We start from the raw sequence: 20476 nt of genomic DNA on the forward strand, positions 1-20476 counted from the left end.
TAGAACCTTAACATAAGTTATTTTATTAAACTCACAGCAAATTATTTACAGATGTTAGCAAAGCAGTCTTACTGGCTTGGGCAACCAGCTCGGAAAGATGAGTAACTTGTATTCTTTGCCCCACCTCTGCTTATTTATTTTTTAGAAGAATAGACAGCACTGCTGGAACTTCCACACTGTGTTATTGAAACAAACATAAGCTTGTTGCCTGGGTTGAATATTTACTGGAAAAAAAAAAAACAACAACTCCAATATCAAAGGTCTTTGGACGAAAGTAGCACTACTCAGTTTTGTCACTAGAGTGAGCTGCTGCTCAACATTTGAAGAAAGCTTGGTTAATTCAGGCGATTTGAGGGTGGAGGTCCTATCATTTTGCCACATGGAGTAGAACCAGTATTCAAGCTTTCCATAGGAATATTCTTTATGATGCTGTGTCTGACTTTGATGCTCGTGACATATTTAAGCAGAGCAGAGGATGGAGAGTTGTGTTTAAGATGTCACACTGAGCATTCTCATAATTTGAAGCTGCCCTCACAATTATTCATCACTCAAAATGGAGAGCAGGCACCAAGGTGTGCTTGGTCTCTGTCTGTAGCTTATTTGGGTGGCCACAGAGCAGGGCTCACTGATAAAAGAGGGTGAAAAATCCTCCTCTGCAAGTCCTTTATCGTAGGCCTGGATAGCAAATAAATAACTGCAAAAGCCAACTGGCTGCGGATCCTTCCCACAACAAGGAACATTCCCTCCTCTTTGCTGGACCAAGAGTTTCTGCAGGTAGAGTCACACACAACAGTTGTTTCAGGTTTGTATGTGAAAATCAAGTGCTTAACCAAGGAGTTCAAGACATTTCTGCTGGTTACAGTCCACGTTACAAGGAGAGTCATTCGTGACACTGCCAATACAAAAACCACAGAGCAGATATTGAAACCAACTTGGAAGCTAAAGCTGGATAAAGATTTATTGCTCAGCTAAAGCTTAGTACTGCTATTGATGTCACTTGAATTGTGTCTGTGGCTTACAAAGTCAGACAGCCTTATTAATACCTTAACATTCCTAATAAATGGTAAAATGGACCAAAACCTGGCTGTCAGCCATTCGGTCCAGCAGTAGCGCAAGTATGTCTTTTTGGCAATGAAATGGCATCAAGCAGTAGCTCAGAAGTGCTAAGTATGGAGCCTTACATTTTATTATCCCTGCTCATTCCCAGGGGAACTGAGTCCTGCCTGTGAAACTTCCAGGGGCTGGCCAGGTTTTGATGGTTAAGATGCTTTCAGATGCTTACCAGGGCAGCAAATAGTTTCCATCTGATGTTCATCCTTGCTGATTTAATTCAATCAGGCGACCAGCAAATACAGCTAACGTTCCAATAATACAGACTAGCATAAATATACCAAGGAGAAGATGATCGATCACCATTGCAACAAACTTCCATTCTTCCGCAGCCTGAGGAAGAAAGAAAGGAGATATTAAAATCTGTAGAACCATATCTGCTGTGGGCATTTTTGTAGTTTACAATCTTGAACAATGGAAGGGCTCTTCAGTAAGATCCACTAGTATGCAAAAAATACTCATTTTCTTTGCAAAAGCAGCTCAGTGGTTCAGAAAGCCTAAGCTATCTAGAAATGCAAGTTTCAAGACTAAATTATTAAAACAATTTGGTGAACAATTTCATTTTAAAAATGCTGGAAAGCCTAATTTTTAGTCAAATAGTTGCTTTTGAAAGAATACTTAAAAAGTAGGAAGCTAAACAATTAGTTCAACCCAACTGGCTTTTGTTTTCCTATTGCCTTGTCATTCTAACGGGATGCCTAAGCAATTATTCATTAGTTTAGCTCCAGCCTGCTTCCCATGCCTACAATGCACTCTAAGGCCTGGGACAACCTTCTATGCAGCTCCCTTAGTCTTTTTCCCAGTCACAGATCATGGCACAAACCAGCAAAGAGCAGAGGGCAAGGCAGGGAGCACAGCAGGACTGGGGGCTTGGCCTTCCCACCCTGAAACTCTGCCCTATGACCGAGGTGCCCTGGCCTAAGGCACGCTCTCCTTTTGCCTCTGGTGCACCACAAGTAGAAGGGGCTGCTGGAACTCATCCAGAGGAGGACTCTGTTATCAATACTGCTTCGAGGTGGTTCATAAGTAAACGCCATGATGTGACAAGTCTCCAGGAGCCACAGCCTGCAGTTTATTTTTGGAATTTGACTTTTGAAACCCTCTGGAAGTGGTGCCTAGATGACACAAACAGCTGGGCTCCACTTCCGAAGGGAGCACTTGCCAGTAACTGGAGACCCTCCTTGTAAGTACAGGAGGAAGCAGAGCCCAGAGGCACCGAAACCACGCCAGCCCTGCTGAAGGTAGCAATTTATCTGCCGAGGAGCCATTGGGAACACGAGACTGCAACCGGAGCCATCCCACACGCTCCTGGAATGTGGTCACAGGAACAAACACTGGGGTGTAAATTCTGCCCGAGTGGAGGAGAGGCCAAATTATTGTCCCCGAGAAGCCCCTCCCCATCTGCAGGTTAGCTGTCACCACTAGACATGAACTTCTCAGCAGGAAGCAGCTGATCATGTAGTAAGGTGAGGGATTGGTACTGAGTTACCTGTTCAAAAACTGTGTGAGCTGCAAAAACTGAAATGAAAGAGGGGGTTAATTGCATTGAACATGCTAGGAGGAGGCAGAGCTAGGTTTTCCTGGGGAACGCTGCCATATGTGACTCTACACGCAGTTATCCTTCCTTTGGCTTGCAATGTGGAAAAAGACAGTAATCAGAGTAGCTCATGATGTGTTTCTCTTGCAGGGACTACTTGTAGCATTCATGGATCAACAAAAAACCTTATCAAAATGGGAATCATCACTTTGAAGTCACATTGGCTTCTCAAAACTACATCTGAATTCTGCAGTTGGGCTTGCTTCCTGGCTTTTTAAGATTTCCTACCACAGGGGGAAGATGCCCAAGCCAGGGACAGGAGGAATGGTTCTTGGAATTGCTTACACTTCTGGAATCTGTGTTGCTACTCACACTCCAGCTCTGTAGCTTCACATACCACATTAAGAAAACCATAGCACTGCTACTTTTCTTTGTTTGTTTTAACTGAGATTCGGTTGCCATCTGTGACTATTATCTGTCACTCCTCAATGAGTGAATCAAGGGCAGAAGACTGTCCCCTGATAAAGCCAAATCAGGGATTGGAGTTGTTTTTTTTTTCTTCTTTTTTTTTTTTTTTTTTTTTTTTTGTGAATCATGGATATTTTGCCAAAAAATGAGATGTAGGAGTATGAAAGTAAGCAATGAATCATGCACAAAGAATGCCTTACATTACTGGATTCTTGGTCCGATTTCATCGTTTCTGCAATGTATTTGATTCCCTCTATAGCATTTTTCACATCTGGATTTTTGGTAAGTGGGGAGTAGAAGTTGACAGGCATAGGACCTGGCTTCCCAGAAATTTCAGAAATATCAATATCTTCTGCAAAAATCCTTTTGTCTGGTTTATCCCTGGATGGTCGTTTCATTGTAGAGAAAAACATGATGTTTGGGATTGTATCAATGAAGATCTGAAAACAAAGAGGCAGAAGAGGAACATTTCTGTTCGGAGGGGCTGCTTTGCAGATGCAGCTCTACAATAAACAAAGGCGAGCTGCTCAGGTCCCAGATAACTTCCTGTCCTGGGCTCAGTAGAAATTCCGCTTTGGAGTATGTCACACCACATGCTGCATTCATATTGTATCTGTGTCATCCACAGGCCCGTCACACACTTTCTGGAAGTGATTTTTCATGGCTGTGTAGCCAGAAGAAGGTCTCCTGGCTACTTATGCCTGACTATTCCAACTGTTTGTTATTACAAGCCTTATAGGCACGAGTAATTTCCTTTGGTGTAAGGGGGCCTTGCTTCCAGATCAGTTTTAAGCACACGCAGTGTTTGTCATTTGAAATCTCTCTTCTGCAGCATTTTTTGTGCTGCAGAACAAATCTGATGTAAGCTGTAGCCTTAAAAGGAAATCGGCAGAGCAACCCCCTGTTCATGTCATGGCTTAATATGAACCTAGGCAGGCTTATAAAAGATAAGAATAACTGGCTGGGTCCCCTTTGGTGCTGTCTGCCTGGCAAAGAGCTTGCAGTAATGGACACCCAATTATTTCTACAGCTCATGGTCACCATATAGGCCAGTGTGAAAACATCTTCCTTCCCAACTACTGGAAAAGTACAGAGAAGACCTTGGCTCTTGCTAAGCCGTCTTTTGCAGAACAGAAAGCAGAGCACAGCTATCCCTGGCAACCTTTGTGCTCCCAGTTCACATGATCTGATGGGCCTGGCCCTGGGCAGGCAGAAATAGAAAATTAGACTAGTAACGTCCCTCGAGCCCAGTTGGCCAGCTTTCTTCTCCCTGTACCCTAGCTGCCCATGCTTTGCCTCGTCCATTCCCTTCAGGACTTTACCCAGTGGGCAATTCTGTTACGTAAAGGAGAAACTTGGCAGTCTCATTGCCTTTACGCACAACTAAGTAGGAAACGCTGGCTCTTGTGCCTGGAGAGATCTAACACTACGCATCTACTTCCCTGATTCATGCTGACTTGTAGGAGAAAATCCGCCAAAACCAAACCAAACCAAAAAAATCCAACACAACACACACACAATGCTCTGTGGAAACCACAAAACTTGCAAAAGCATCAAGCTCACCTTTCTGACCCAGTGCGGCATGGTGTGGGTGCTTGGGGAGCGGTGGTGGGTGTTGATGACGATAACTGTAATGATGATTGAAGCGATGACAAACACCATGGTAAACAGCATGTATTTGCCTATCAGAGGCACTGCGCTGGAGGTGGAGGGAATCAACTCCACAATGACCAGAAGGAACACAGTCAGAGACAGCAAGACAGAGATGCTGAGAGTCATTTTCTCACCTGCCATGCCAAAACACAAAACCAAACTAATTATAATAAAAAACCACTGCTGTTCATATAATTCAGAACTGAGCCTGTCAATTTGAGAAGTTCAGATGTGAATGATGGCTACCCACACACATGCATTTTCATGCACCTGGAACGCTATCTGCACTCCCAGCACCCAAAGTGGTAATGCTGCTGGCCAAACCCGACTGCCCCATACAGCCCCAGGCCCAGCAGTACAATGGAAGTCACCAGACATGACTAGGCTGAGGTACAGGTGGTGGGTATGGAAAGTTTGCTTGCCAGGAGCACTTTATGAGCTGTGGGATTTGAATGATGAAATGCATGCACCTGATTAATGCCTGCTCCAGAGCCTCCTGGGGTCCACCTGCCTCAGCACAGCATGAGCCTGCCAGAGAGCGAGTGAGCAGACAAAAAAAAAAAAAAATCACATCTGGCACCAGAGGTCAGCTGCTATGGGGGACATTTCAGTACTTAGGATGTCAGAACTGAACCACAAATCATGATTCACACAGCTTTTTTCTATCCACTTCAACTTTCTGTAAAGTTGTCCACCCAAAGAACTTGTGTTGGAAGTCTTTCATAGGATGGTCTCTGAAATCAAGTGGTATGAGAAGCTGGGCAAGGCAGAACGAACAAAGCATGAGACATGGTAGCAGGGAAAAAGAGCTTTCTTCAGCAGAGCTGCTCAGCAGAGACAAAGCAGGCCAGAAGAGGCCAGAATTACTCTGTGTCAAACAAGCCAACGTGTGCACACAGATGGCAAGGTGGCTGCTCCAGCACAGTGCAGAGGGGCCTCAGGCCCCCCGCTTCCTCACATGCTGTGCGATGTACAACCGTACTAAAAGCCTGAGTGACAGAATTAGAAAATCGGCTATCCAAATCATTGTTTTGCAGAAGTTAATTAACTGGACAGTTAATCAGTGTTTTCCATGGGAAATCAGCCTAATTTGTCCTTATTAATAGTTTCAGCTTTCAGAGCTTACTTTTTATTTGCAGAACGTTTAGACTTGTTATTTTGAGCTAAAACATCTGTTTAGCAAGCACAACCCCTTAGGTTGGGTGGTGGCTTCAGATGCTCAGAATTTCTCCAAAACTAGTTAGAAGAGCAATTTCTATGGCAGTAGAATGAATAAATTCACATACCTGAATCTGTGGGCAGATAAAAAACCAACCCAGTTAAAAATGAGAAAAGCAGGCAGGGAATGATGACATTGACGATGAAGTAGAGTGGCAGACGCTGCATGAGGAAGTGGTATGTGATGTCCAGGTAGGGTGTGTCGGGGCAGCAAGCGTAGTAAACCCAGTGCTTCCAGCCCCGGTAGTCTTTCATCACCCACTCACCACTCTCCATGAAGTTACTCAGGTCAGGACGATCGCTCTCCTGACAGAAAATAAATAATAGAAATAGAGTATTAGATGTTCTGAACAAAACCCAACTTGGCAGTCACTCAGGAACAGAATTTCTAATAAGTCAGGCACTTTATGCATCTTTGTAAGCAAAGCAACCACTCTTAATTTATGTGATTTTGCCTTAGAACATCATCCTTTGCACAGAGTTCAACTGAATGTTTTAAAGAAAGAATCAGGGACAATCCACTGAAGGGAAATTTGGGGAGGACATGGGAAATAAGCACACTTGGAATTTGATAAGTCAAACTGGACAATTTTAGTGATCAATCTACAAATGGGGCTTCTGTATTATACAGGTAGTGTATGCTTGTTTTTCAGTCAGTTATTTCCATTCTAAACCTGAGATTTCTCTACGAAAGTACCCAGGTCTTTATTGCTTTTCCCAGTTACCAAACTGTTGCTTACCGGGTTAATAACCACCACCGTACCATCATATGTCCAAGTTCCCAGCTTCATGCTGCAGTTCTGCTGGTCAAACGGGAAGTGCGTGACTATAATTTCACAGTAACTTTTAAAAATGGCAGGAGGTGTCCAGGTGATCTTCCCCGTGTGTTCCAGAAGGACTTTGGTGTATTTAACAATGGCAAAATCACCATCTGCACTGTGAAAGGAAGGATGTTAGCGGCTACCCATTGGCCTGGGAGCAGTCTAGCTGCGTAAAGCAGTTGGTGCTCAGCCTCCAGTCCCTGCAGCAGAATGGGATTGCTATGGGACAGCATTAGAAAGCAGACACTGCAAAAACACTCTCCTGTCTCAGTTTCCATAAAGGTGACACTGGACAGGGATGTCCCTTCCTAAGTTGCTTACTTGTTGTAAAGGACAAGGTCTGGGCGCCAGATGTCATCTGACGGGATGCGGATTTGTTTCACACCACCGTAGTCTTCTGGATTCCATTTCAGGTTGACATCTGTCCATTGCTGCGGAGGGAGGAGTTCAGCCAGGGAGAACCTCTCCCAGCACTGCTCAATACTTCCTAGAAACACCCACCTCCCTAGCTTCGGGTTATGCATGAAAGCATCGACACATATTACTGTGCCCCTAACTAATTCATTTTTTTTTTTAAACATTAACTTCAATATTGGTTTAAGACACTTAATCCAAAATAAATATACCCAGAGCTTACTGTCTGAATTGCTATCAGAGAAGGAACATAAAGATGCAGTATTATTTTCTTAAGGCCACTAGCATCTGAAGCTTTTTGTTCTTGAGGCCCCAGAATGAAGAAATACTCCACCAGCTGATCCATTGGTCCAAGCTGCCCCCAAAAGTAGTTCATCCCTGTCTGCGTCTAGCATATTTATTTGAACAGGACAGAATAGTTAGCAATATTTAGTTACCTGCTTCAGGCGGACGTTGGTTGTTACGATCTGATTTACTTCATCCTTAAAAAATAGAAAGAAAGAAAAGGGGACACCAGCAGCACACACCAGGATTAGAGGAGAAGGGAAGCCATGCCATTTGGCAATACCCTGTCAACCAGTGTTGACGCATGCCCACACCATACCACATTAATAAGCTGGATGAGCTGCAGCCCAACCGTGACGACAACAGCATCCCGGTGGTCCTCCACAGGCCGCACGACCTTGTTGTAGTCCCTGAACAGGTCCTCGACGAGGCGCGTCTCGTGCTCGTAGCACAGGGCCAGCCCGGCTGCGAAGGGCAGGGAGGTGTCAGTGGGATGGGGACGTGCTGAGGGGCCAGGCACAGGGCAAATGCCACCAGCAGCTGGTCCCTGTGGCTGGCCAGCGCTGAGCCTGCCCTGTGGCTCCTCTCTCAGTTCACCTGTGTGCTGCAAATGCCACCAGCAGGGACAATTGCTTGTCTGATCTGCAGGTCAGATCAGGATGAAGGCAGAAAGAGTTGCCAACACGTAAATGAGCAAAAACAAATGGCCGTGACTGTGGAAGACTGAGCATTAGCAATCCCCTGCAGGCTCTCCCAACCCACGGCTGTGGTAGCACTCAGTATTTCTGGGCAGTTTAACACAGAAAATGCCCATCATCAGCGATTTCTTATGTTGCTGCCCTGTCTGCCTTCGATTCTATGGTCCTGCCAGTAATAGTAGTGTTAAACAGGACCAACCTCAGTCATTTGGGTGAAAGCAATGTCCAGGTTCGTCCACCCGAGGCCTACACACAGCCAGCTCCTTCTGATGCCACTCCGGCAACACCCAGGAGGGCAGAGAAGGAAGCAGTTCACAAATTGTACTTATATTTCTATGTCCCATGCTCCCTTGTCTGCCGAGCCACCTACTCCTCTTAACAGCAGCAAGAGGCGGTGGAGAACAGCTGAGCCTCACCACAAGCACACTTGGAAGATCTCTCCCTTTTCTTTTTGCCTCTCAGTTGGGATCCTGGGCCATTGAATTCAACAAGGATTTTGCCGCTGACTCCAGACTAAGCCAGGATTTCCCCATATTTCCTAACTGCCTTTTCACCAGGTCCTGTCATGCAGCTGAGCTGAGATGCCAAGGATTCTGTCTCAGCCTTGTCCTGTCACCATACCTTATTAAAATACCCGAGTGTCATTGCAAAAACCCTATGCGTGGCCTGCGCAGCCGGGCACTGCTCGCTTCCCGACGGCTGCTTTCACTTCCTACGCTGTGATCATCGAGTGTCACAGCTAGGTTAAGCATTTTGCCATGCTTTATTAACCCAACTAAAATCCTTCACACTAGTAGCTTCTGGGGGGCTTGGTAGGAATTTGGAATACTTCCTGATTTTGGTGAAAAAGGTTTAGGATCACAAAATCCTTATTTTTTCAAAGGATGATTTACAGAGAATTATCCTGGTACAACATACCCATCTGCAAAACAACTCTGTATCCTTGTCAGTAGTCCTGAAACTGGTGAAATTCGACATTTCAAGCCATGTTTGCTAGACCCTCTCATTAATTTGGAAATAAATTTAGCACTAGAATAAATAAGAGCATGGCAAAAAGATGGCAAACACACAGAGAGGAAAAAAACTAAACACAAACTTTTCACTTCAGACTATCTGAGGGCTGAAATTAGAAATGTTTTAGCTGCTATCAGAGCATGCCAAAGCTCTTATTTGAGTGATACGGCATGTCATAAACCCCCCCTCTGGGCAGTCTGCTCCCAGAACACGCGCTTTTATAGCAATGCGCACACAAAGCCATGCTCCCACACCCTCCCAAAGGACCAAGCCCAAGACAATCACTGAACCACGCTCGTTTACCTGCGGAGAAGACCAGGAGGAGCACACGATGGACCTCCATCACCTGAGCTCCCTCCTGCTGCAGCCCCACAGAGCCTGGAGCACACGCAGTGCCTTTAACATCTCCCCGGGGGGGGCTGGACAGCCTCCTGCCAAGAGGCCGGAGCGATATAGCCACTGAGGTGTTGCCTTACACCACCTGTTTTGGGGAATGACAGCTGAGGGCCACCGCTCCGGCTGGGGAATGGGAGCACAATGTGTTTCACCGGTCAAGTATCTTCTACTGTTTACAGAAGGCCATATTTTCTAAGTGGCACTGTGATTTGTGTTTAATAAATAAGAAAGGATTGTCTGTAATGTAGCAGGGCATCACAGCAAGACTGCAGAACCTTCCCAAACTGGAGATCAGGCACCACCCTCTGACTGGAGCGGCTTGCCAGATTAGGGATTTTATTTCTCCCAGGGAAAACAGCTCGGTCACTTATTTCTGATGTACCCTCATTGGCATACAGGCTGAACTCTGGGAACTGGGCTGCTGTTCCTTTTGCTTCACAGGTGGATCTTTGAAGATAGGAAAAAAATACATTCAAGAGAGATTCATCACCTTGAACCTACTGGGATGTTCAGAAGGTACTGGGTAGTGTCCCTACCCTGACAGCTAACCTAAATAACCTGCAGAAAGAAGGGAAAACCTTCCCATGGATAAGGCTTACTGAACTGTGGAGAGGCAAATGGTAGGGATATGTTTCCATATCTCCAGTCTCCATAGGATTGGTTTCCATAGCAGGGCAGATCCAGTGGATTCCTCCAGGGCATGCTGATGCCTGCTTATTAGCACCATAAATCACCTGGAAAAGTGGCAAAGAGTGAGGTGTTTGGTAATTACAATGGGATATTTGGGCAAGTAAAGACAAAGACCATCTCTCAAGAATTATATAAAGAAGTATATATGTATAAAATCAACAGCGACTTCCTCTGAGCTCACTGATGTCACATAGGATCAAAACCACAAGACGGACAGTTCTGTGGTCAGTTCTGTGGTCAGCTCAGTGCTCAGCTGACTGAGAAAAGCCAGCCTCTTGGTTCCTAGGAAAGGAGAGGAAGCAACAAGGCCAGACCATGTTGCTATAAATCCATGGTGTCCTGAGTGCTGCTTGCAGTTCTGGTCCTCTAGTTTCAAAGGGAGGTTTGGAAAAGACACAGGAGAAAACTGCAAAGACATCCAAGGTAGAGAATGACTTCTGTACCAGGAACAAATAGGTAAGAGTATGGCCCCCCAGCTAGAAGAGAAACCAGAGGGAGAAAGGGCTTTGGGCAGGGTTTGTAAAACGGTCTGGAGAAGATCAAAAACTACAGCTAGATCAATTAGCTTCACACTACTAAATACAGAAGCGATTCCTGTCACAAAAGCCCCATCGTCACAAGGCACAGGGGGCTGGCACTGCATCCCGGGGAGTGCTGCTGGATGCAAAAAAACGCTTCTCCCTAGGCACCTGCTGTTCAGAGACAGGCTGCTGGTCTGGATGGCCAACACAGCCACCTGTACGCAGCGCTCTGAATGCCCTTTTCTGGAAAACATTCCCCACAAAGAGCTTTCCTCGCTTCGCCTCTGGGTGACACCAGCTGCACTTTGTATATCTTACCGACGTCCTTTGTGCTGCCTGTCAGCTGCTTCAGTGCTTCATGATGGATGCCTTAATTTTATCTTGTTTTATTTGCATTTGTACTTCTTTTTAAATCACACCCCCTCGCCCACTCTCCTCCGCTAACCCGGCACCCAGCCCCCAGGTTTACATTTATCCTCCAGCAACATCCCTCCATCCACATAGCTCGGCAGGGCTCGTGTTGCAGCCGGCAGCTCCCATTGTCCCTGCGCTCTCATTTCAAAGGGGCGGCTGGCTGCTCCTCAGCCTTGCCCAGGGCCAGCAGCTGCTGCACGGCCAGCCACAGGCATGGCTGTGACGCCAACAACGCCCTTGGGTCCCACGGGCTCCATAACGCAGTCCCTGAGTGCAACACAGTGCAGGCTCCTGAGCAGATGCAGGAGAGCAAAACCACTGCCTCCAGCAAATGGTAGCTGCTGGGTGACACGGGCTCGTGTCCCTTAAAAAGGCCTGGCTGTCTGCAACAAGCAGGATGGAGAAACTGCAGTACTTTATTTACAATCTTCAGATTATTTATATATAATTCCCACAGAGAAAAGCCTTTTCACATATGTTTAACTCCAAGGTTTCTGGCACAGTTTATGAAGACCTCCCCAGATCCCAGGCAAGCACAATGCTAGGGCAGAACAGGTTGCACTTACATAGGTTAAAAACAACACAAAAAACACAACTCCCTGCTATCCAAATTCAGGATATTGCTTCTATAATTCGCACATCAGGAACAAGCTCTGCAAAGGGATGCTGCCCACTCTAGCCTGAAGGAAGCCAGCTATGAACAAGCACCACTGCAGATAAGTCTTTTTGGCAGGGTGACACCACACAGCCCCATTACAAGTGAGCACAATGCCAAGTGCTTCTGACAGCGAGGAACACAAGATATTGACTGAAATATTTGTCATGATTTACAAGCACAAATGCAATTCCTGACTAGAGTGAGGGAAAGAGCAGGTGCAGGGGGCTCTGATGTCTGCAGGGGCCATGCAGGGGAAGCGGGAGTGAAGCTAACAAAGAGAGCAGAGATTACCTTGAACAATGCTGCCACTAACGGGGCACTTACACCCCTGTTCCCCACGCTGCCCACCCCATTTTGTGGTGCCTTTGTTCATTTACCCCTTTGCAGAGGGTAAAGCCACCTGCACCTCAGCCATCCCTCAGGGGTATGCGTGTTGCCACGTGGTGAGCTCAGCTGCTCATCACGATAGACTTGTTTCGAATTCCACTTGGTGGATGTTACAGCAGGGAGAGTAAGGGCATAACAGCTGAAAATATTAGCAGTGTGTATTCACAGAATCACAGAACTGTCTAGGTTGGAAGAGACCTCAAGCTCATTGAGTCCAACCTCTGACCTAACACTAACAAGTCCTCCACTAAACCATATCGCTAAGTTCAACATCTAAATGTCTTTTAAAGACCTCCAGGGATGGTGACTCCACCACTTCCCTGGGCAGCCCACTCCAATGCCTCACAACCCTCTCAGTAAAGAAGTTCTTCCTAATATCCAACCTAAAACACCCCTGGCGCAACTTAGCCCATTCCCCCTCGTCCTATCACCAGGCACGTGGGAGAACAGAGCAACCCCCACCTCGCTACAGCCTCCTTTAAGGTACCACCTGTACTCCCGCTCCATCCACTAACCGTCCCAGTCCCCTAATGTCCCGTTTGATGGTCTTCAGGCTTCTCTCTTCAATGTCATCACTGCCAGCCTGGACTATTAAAAGAGGATAATAGTCAGAGGGGTGAACCAGGTTGGGAAGCTTTCTGGCAATGTCCCTGACCCTGGCCCCAGGGAGGCAGCAGACTTCCCTACGGGTAGGGTCAGGCTGACAAATAGGTCCCTCTGTTCCCCTGAGAAGGGAGTCGCCCACAACAATCACCCTTCTTTCTGTCCTGGTGGAGGCAGTCCTGAGGCGTGGAGTTGACTTCCTCGCCCTAGGCATCCTCCTGGGTAGACTTTCTACCTCTTCCTCATCTACCAGTCTCTCAAGCTCCAGGGCCTCAAACCTGTTGTGTAAGGGCACCTGGGAAGGTGGAGCCGGTAGGGGGGGCATCACCTGCGATGTCGAGCAGGGACCTGTCTCCATTCCTCCTCAACTCCTAGGTCTCCTGCCTCTGCCTGACAGCAACAGGTCCACTCCCATTTGGGATGTCTCACCTCGGTGCCAGTCCTTCAGACCGCGCAGGGAGTTGCTCCACTAGTCTATCGCCTACTCACACTCCCTGATATCCCTCAACCTCTCGACCTCCTCCTTGAGTTCTGCCACAAGGCGGACCAGGTCGTCCACCTGCTCGCACCTCACGCACGCAGTCTCTCTGCCCCCCACGGGTGGTAGCAACAGGCTCAGGCACTCCCTGCACCCGGAGACCTGAACTGCCGCAGTTTTGAGCAGGCAGTCGGTCTGGGTGTGTACAGACTTCCTGGAGAGCGCTGTGCCTGGTGTACACCATTGCAGCTGAGCTAGCGCTAGACCGCCGTTAGAGGAGGTGTTCGTATGGGCGGGGGGGAGCACTCTGCCCTCCCTGCTCGCCCTAACTGCTGCACCACGCCCTAACTACCGTGCCACGCCCTGCCACGCCCTAACTGCCCTGCCACGCCCTAACTGCCACACCACGCCCTAACTACCGAGCCACGCCCTGCCACACCCTAACTGCCGTGCCACGCCCTGTTTGCCAGTCCTGGTCACTGCGCTCCTGCTCACTCACGCTCCCTAGGGGCAGCTTTTGAACAGCCGGGGAGGGGGCGCTGCTGGCTCCACCTACACCTCCTTCTCACCTCGTTCACCTCCCTTACAAGGGCTGCCGGGTCCTGGCGGCTCCCTCGAGTGGGCTCGGTGCCGGAAAAATTAGCCCTGCCTGTCTGATCCCCCGCTCTGCTGCAGAACGTGTCTGCCCCGGAGCTGATCGCTTCAGAAGTGGCAATAATATAATAAATAATATATATATATAATTTTAAGCTTGCAAATGCAGTAGATGCAGATTATAATATAGTTTGACATCAGAAGAGCAGCATTGCTGGTGACAGCAGCTCATGGCCATGCTGGATAGGAGAAGGCAGCTGTCTGGTCACCATGTGGACTGGCCACGTGCTGGTTACCCCTCCAGCTACACGCAGCAGGGCACGCATCCCGCTGGGAGCCACCTCCCACAGCCAGCCACTGCTCACAGTCACCACCAGGTCACAACAGGTGAGCAACAAGGGGTGGTGGGCACAGCACCGCATTTCAGAGGCCGCTGTTGGGAGCCATCTCTTGGCAGAGCACAAAAGGAATAGATATTTTCAGCGCATTCAAGGAATTAGCAAATCCAGAGATCCTAACAGACCGTACTTCTCCTGCTTAGCCCAGTGCACATAAGAACATGCTAAGCATTTGTAGACATCATCTTGAATTGGTATGTAGGATTTAATCTACAATTTTAAAAATATAAAGTTGCAGCTTTCCATAATGAGCCATCCTGCAGATGTATTTTATTCCCAGTGATGTTCGTGGCAATTTGTTTTCAGCATTTCTTTTGTTTTCTACTGCCCAAGCCCAAAGAATTAAGATACCAAGTACTCGGGTCAACAGCATGGTTGTAACCTCTGTGGTTACAGAGCTGGCATGTTGTAGCACAGACACAGTGCACATTTACCTCATCAGAAAGAAGCATGCTTCTGGAAAGAGTGCTGTGAGGACAGCAAAGGGCTGACACGTTCCCTCACAACAACCTTCCTGCACTGCAGAGCTCCTCAGACACTGCTGGTGTGCTTAGGGGAATCTCAGTTATGCTTGGATGGGGTTGGGCGACACCTGTATGAAAATGATTAAAGTCCCTGCCCCTCCCCAGAAGGGCAAACCTCCCTCTGGAAGCCTCCTACATCTCTGCAAAATGCACTCGGCCTGACACAAACCACCACTACTGCCTGTTACTGCAGAAAGCTCCCATGCAAGAGACTTGTTCTAGGGAGATAAATACAGAGCAAAACAGCAATCAGATCTGAACTGTTACTCTATGACTGAAGCAGGAAGTCCCTCACTCCTCTGCCCAGAAGCTCTGTTCCTCCAGTGCCCAGACAAACATCATGCAGCTGTACAGGCCAGGCCAGTGAGGCAGAAAACACACCCAGGCTTCACTCTATTTAGACACATTCAGATCACTGTGACAAACTGGTGCCAAGCCAAGCTCATTACCCCCAAAGCCATCCCTGGGGCTTGTTCTGAGCTTCACCCATAGCCACCAAGCACAAGTTCTCTCTCTGCAGACATAGAAAACCCTGCAAGGCACAGAAGTGACAGATGAAAGTAAAATTGGCCAGAGAGTGTCCCAGGGCTGACCTGGGGGCCCAGTGGGCACTGCCAGCCCTGTCACGTGCTGACTAGGCCGTCACCTAGGCAAGGGTTAATCAAGCGTTGGGCACCCAAGGGCTCTCTGAGATGCATCTGCCTCAGGATATGGCCTTGTATCATTATATTATGTTTTGGGTACATATCTGATGCAAATTTGCTTTTATAATACAAAGCTGAGTTACTACAAGTGTTGAGAGCAGAGCTTGGCACTGCATGACTTCTGGAAATGCATCTATCACCTGCATGCCACTGCATACAGAAGCTTTCACAAGAAAGGCAGCATTTGGCCTGAAGGAGCTCTCTGGATCCTCACATTTACATGTTTAAATACACATCTGTTTTAAAATAAGGATTGATTCTCTGTCAGAGTAACTGCAGTGCAGACCATTCACTTACAGCACTACACAAAAGCAAGCTGCTTGTTCAGCTCCTGTGGGACCTGACACATTTCGGCCTGTATGCTGTATTTCAGAGTTTTCCTAGAGACATTTTTGGGGAGCTCCCCTGAGCAGCCAGTGGAAAGGAGAACTGGCAGTGTGGGAAGCACGTTTCACTGCTTAGCTCCTTCTTTTACCCAGTCCACCAGAAAGTCACATCATCCCAGCTCATCACTGACACACGCTCTTCTGAGTGCAGGCCCACAAGGACAGCACTGGCCACAACCATCCCTACCAGTGCCATCCCTACCAAGCACAGAAGCAGCTGGCTACCGGAGCACCCCACAGCACGTACCCCACACGGCCAGCTCCATCTTGGAGCACAGAGTTGCCCTGGAGGTCTGCATGCCACAAAGTGCTCGCACACCACAGCCAGAGCCATCCCCATCACTCCTGGGGAAAGCACAACAGGATAAAATTTATGACCTTGCAAAACACCTCCATGAACCTGTGGGAGCCCCAAGGCACCTTGTTTTGTGCTAGCAAGTCTTTCATGGCCAGTGTTAGCTGAGTAAACACCATGCAAAGCGAGTCTATTTTATTTTGAGTTCTGAAACTACCTGGCAGAGCACTCTCCCTTCTCGCACCAGGCTCTCCCTCCCCAAGCCCTTGCTGGTCCCAGAAAGCACGTAGGAGGGATATCTGCAAAGTATCCATCTCACCTACGGCTACGGGTGAAGGCAGCACCCCCTTCATGGCAGCATTTGGGGCAGGAGGTTCGGCTCCCAGGGGCTAAGCCCTGCTCCTTCCCATGGCAGGCCTGCCTTTGTGGGGTGTACTTCGACAGCCACTGACTCTGTGCCAAAATACACACTTTTATTGCTTACCTTGGGATCTTTGCCAGTACTCGCACAGCTTTTTGCTGGTAATGAATGGAAAATACTGGCTTCTGTGGTTCCTGTTGTGCAGCTCTCACCTGCCACGCTCCAGGTTTATTTTGCCCCCTTGCAGGCTGCAAGCTCTTTGCCACATTTGTCCTCTGCATTGGCCAACAGTGAGCTTACAGGTTGTGTTTATAACTGAAGAGGAGAAAAAATACCCTCTACTGAAGAAATGCTTTCAAACAGATAGCCAAAGGATTAAAAAAATAACACCACCGTGCTGGAATACAGGCTGCAGTGAGCGGTGGCTGCACGGCCTGGCAGCCTCATGTGTGAAGCAGGGGCCAGGAGGTCGCTTCCACTCTGTGAAGTCCATGCTGACTCTGTGTTTGGGAGTGCACGTGAAGCCAAATTCCCGATTTCCCTGCTTGCTAGTATTTGGGATTTGACAGAAGTTCAAAACCTCACATTCAAGACAGTTGGGGAAATAGTACACACAAAACAGCACAGGGAGCAATGGAAGTGTAACATAAACAGTGCAGGAGCTAAAGCAGCACAAGAGAAACTGGCATTGAAACAAAGAGGTTTTACCAGTCTGAATAATGTCTATTTTTCAGATTAGCCTAACTGGGAAGTTTGTCTACCTAGGAGACAATGGCTGCATCCAAGGCACTTTATGCAAAGACTTGGTGGTCTCTCTCTACTTCCTCCTCTTCCTGCACCCTCTCCACACACAGGTGAGCGACACTCGGTGACGGACACTGGGAAGGATGTGGCACCGGCAGCAGCTGCTCCAGTAGGCCATGACAGCGCTGAGGGCCTCATTCTTCTGGCTGCTTTCAGCACACTCACATGCCAGCGTAATGAGGGGGAAAAAGGAAAAAAGTCACTGATTATTACTCAGGCCATGGTGCAGAGAGTCCAAGAGAAGACAGCATCTGTCCTGGTTCTTATTGTATCTCTTCACGTAAATAGAAGCAGACAAAGAAACAAAGGTGGCTTCTCTGACCAGAGCCCAGCAAGCAGTAGCAGTTCAGCTAGGCCGAGGCTCGCTGATGAAGTTGCTCAGTAATAGAAGTCTTGGGGGTAGATGTCACAGCAGAACAGTTTCGTGCTAAATTCTTCTGGGCTTAGTGAGTGATCTTCCCAGTGAGAGCTACAATACACCGCCATAAGAATAACAATAATAATAAAAAAAAAAAGAAGGTAATTTTGATAATTTGGACTGTCCTATTTGCATTACTGATGCAGCGTGGAAAAAGAAGCAGAGAAGCAGCTCAAATTTCAAATTCTAAAATTCATAGCAAGAACAACAAACTGCAGGCAATATAGCTCTTGAAAATGAATCCTGGTTGGCTGCCAAACGTATTTTTCAAAACAATGCCTAATTGCCTCAGGAAATACATTAATCAAAGTGTCCCAGAGGCCCGAGAATCATTTGCTGCAATCCACTGAGGCAGGGTAGTGATAAAGACCTGAGTAATGTGAGGAGCTATGCATGTCCTTGAGACAAAACACTTACGTGAGGGGCAGGAAAGGATGCCCAACTAAGAGGTCTTAAACAAATTCCTCAGGCAGCTCATTGACATCGCTCTTCGGAGAGATCAAACAAGAACAAATAGCACTCTGGCCACAAGGCCAGGAATAGAAATTAGAGCAGCTCACGACTCGTGCTGTCCAAACTGATGTACAGAAGGTGGCACCAAGAAGCAGCCCGTGCAGGGAGCAGATCAGGCCAGCACAGGGAAGCCCTCAGCCCACGCAGGGGCTCTGTAGAGCCAGTCAGAGGCAGACTGTGGCCTGGCTGGCGGCACCAGGGAGCCCAACACCCAGGCTCGAGGCTGACTGGGGTGCACACTGGCACGGCCAGCCCTGTGCACTGACCCAGGCACCGCAGCGAGCCCCAGCTTTCCACAGCGTGCTCTCTAGCACATCTTGGCTGTTCACTTGTGCTGCTGTTAGTGTGCACCCAAGGCACAGCGAGCTCCTTCCTTACATGACTTGCTCAGCAATCATTTTAATCCACAACACACTTCCTAACCCCTCTTCTCTTGCATTACATAAGCTTTCTAAGTCTGGTGTGCAGTTGCTAAGCAGTAATTTTGCATGACAAAAGAAGAAATCCATGATTGCTAGGTTCACCAATTTTTATTTTTTTCTCCTTTTTTCTCCTCCAAACATTGCAGAACTTTCATCAGCAGGCAAAAACAAGGTTGAGAACAGGGCGAGCACATCATAGCTGCCTTCTAGGAGCCTTTACTTCCTACTTAGTCGTTGGGGCAGGAAAACTTTGGTATAGTACAAAACTGCTTATGATACATTTTCTATCCTGCCAGTTAATCTGGGACAAGCAGAAGTTCCCATCTGGGTGCCAGAGGCAGCTTGCTTCCCCATCCCCCTGGTGCAGGGCATGGCCGGTCCCAGCAGTGTACATTCATCCAGGTGAGCAGCAACCCCACACAACTCAGCACCCTCAGACACCGGATGTGTGGGGACCTCCAAGTTTTCTCCTCTGCTAGAAGTGTTGACCCGCTACCACCGAAAGGTTTCCTTTCTCACCCTGAGACTCACAGTTATGCCCCATTCATAGCCCTAAATATTTTTCCCCAACAGTTCCAATGCTTATTTTTCATAAGACTAAGTCATTCCCTGCCTCAATCATTTTTAATAATTTTATCTTCCTTTGTCCTCAGTGAAAGATCTGCTTTCCTTCAGATCCCACTCAAGTCCCTTTACCACTACCACCCTCTTGTACTTGTTTCCAATGCTTCTCATTTCTTCATTAGAAGTCCAAGGAAGGATTTTTTCCTCATGTCCCCCCCTCCTGCTTCCCCCTGTGCCCTTTTTGGTGTCCAGCACCCCCACCATGCCATCAGATACAGGTCCTGCAGCACTGGAAACCCTAAGGTCAACTCACAAACTACAGATAATGTTTATTCATTGTGGAAGTCAATTCATTTAAGGAACAAATAGAGTCAATGATGACCTTTGCTACCAGCAGACCTAGGTTATTTTATCTTCATTTAAGTAGTATGAGTACCAGGAGTACTAGCTTCTGTATTTCCGTAAAAAGTTGAATAAGTATAACCTAACGTGATTGCCTATATGCACGTGCAAAATGCTTTCTTGGTTGGCAAAAAGAAGTACTAAGCCTACTACAAAGACAACACTTATTTGTGTACTACCTGCTTGAGTGGTTATCACTCAGGAAAGACAATTTCCTTAGGATAGTAACTAAAATGATAACAAGACTGAAATGGGGGCTCTAACTAGACACTTAACATGAAATGACAATTAAGTAAAAGCGAGTAATTTTTTTTTAGCTGAAGCAGCAGTGAATGGGGGACACTTAGGGCCATCAGGCAACACAGGGGTGAGGGAAAACCTCCCACATTGTGGGGACAGTGGGAGGGGAAAAAAAAAAAGTGGGGGGATGATGCCTTCCATCCGCTGAAAGCCTCTCCCTGCTCTGTCCCTTCCATCAGCCCCACAGCAGCCACCCAGCCCAGACCAACGCTCGCCATGCACTTACCCGTGGGCATCCCCAGCTTCGCCCTCTTCCTTCTGGAAGCCTTTGCTCCTCACTTTTCCAGGAGGGCTGCTCCTCCCCTTCCTGGCAGAAAGGCTGTGGTGCAGAGACGCTACTTATTGCTCACAGGAAGGGAGACCAGCTGGTTGCAACTGCAGAATGATTCCTTCTCCTCCTGGTGCCTGAGGGGAGGGAATGGGTAA

General features: G+C 47.7%; 1 protein-coding gene across 4 annotated transcripts; it reads right to left on the bottom strand.

Annotated features, from left to right (window-relative positions):
• On the bottom strand, nt 1-20421 carry CHRNA1 (cholinergic receptor nicotinic alpha 1 subunit). Of its 4 annotated transcripts, none has more exons than XM_038182432.2 (10): nt 20277-20421; nt 7826-7971; nt 7659-7703; nt 7129-7238; nt 6727-6922; nt 6055-6292; nt 4679-4902; nt 3316-3555; nt 1283-1443; nt 1-892 (listed from the first exon to the last, which is right to left on the bottom strand). In XM_038182432.2, exons 1-9 carry the CDS (start codon nt 20284-20286, stop codon nt 1312-1314), a joined length of 1341 nt encoding a protein of 446 aa, XP_038038360.1. In that variant the 5' UTR covers nt 20287-20421; the 3' UTR covers nt 1-892; nt 1283-1311. The 4 variants fall into 4 exon arrangements, with proteins under 4 accessions (XP_038038360.1, XP_071897072.1, XP_038038358.1 ...); XM_072040971.1 differs by lacking the exon at nt 20277-20421 and adding an exon at nt 9522-9679 and having other exon boundaries at nt 4679-4743; XM_038182430.2 differs by lacking the exon at nt 20277-20421 and adding an exon at nt 9522-9679.
• Nucleotides 20422-20476: the final 55 nt, after the last annotated feature.

Source organism: Anas platyrhynchos, chromosome 7 (genome assembly GCF_047663525.1).
Source record: "Anas platyrhynchos isolate ZD024472 breed Pekin duck chromosome 7, IASCAAS_PekinDuck_T2T, whole genome shotgun sequence".
NCBI lineage: Eukaryota > Metazoa > Chordata > Aves > Anseriformes > Anatidae > Anas > Anas platyrhynchos.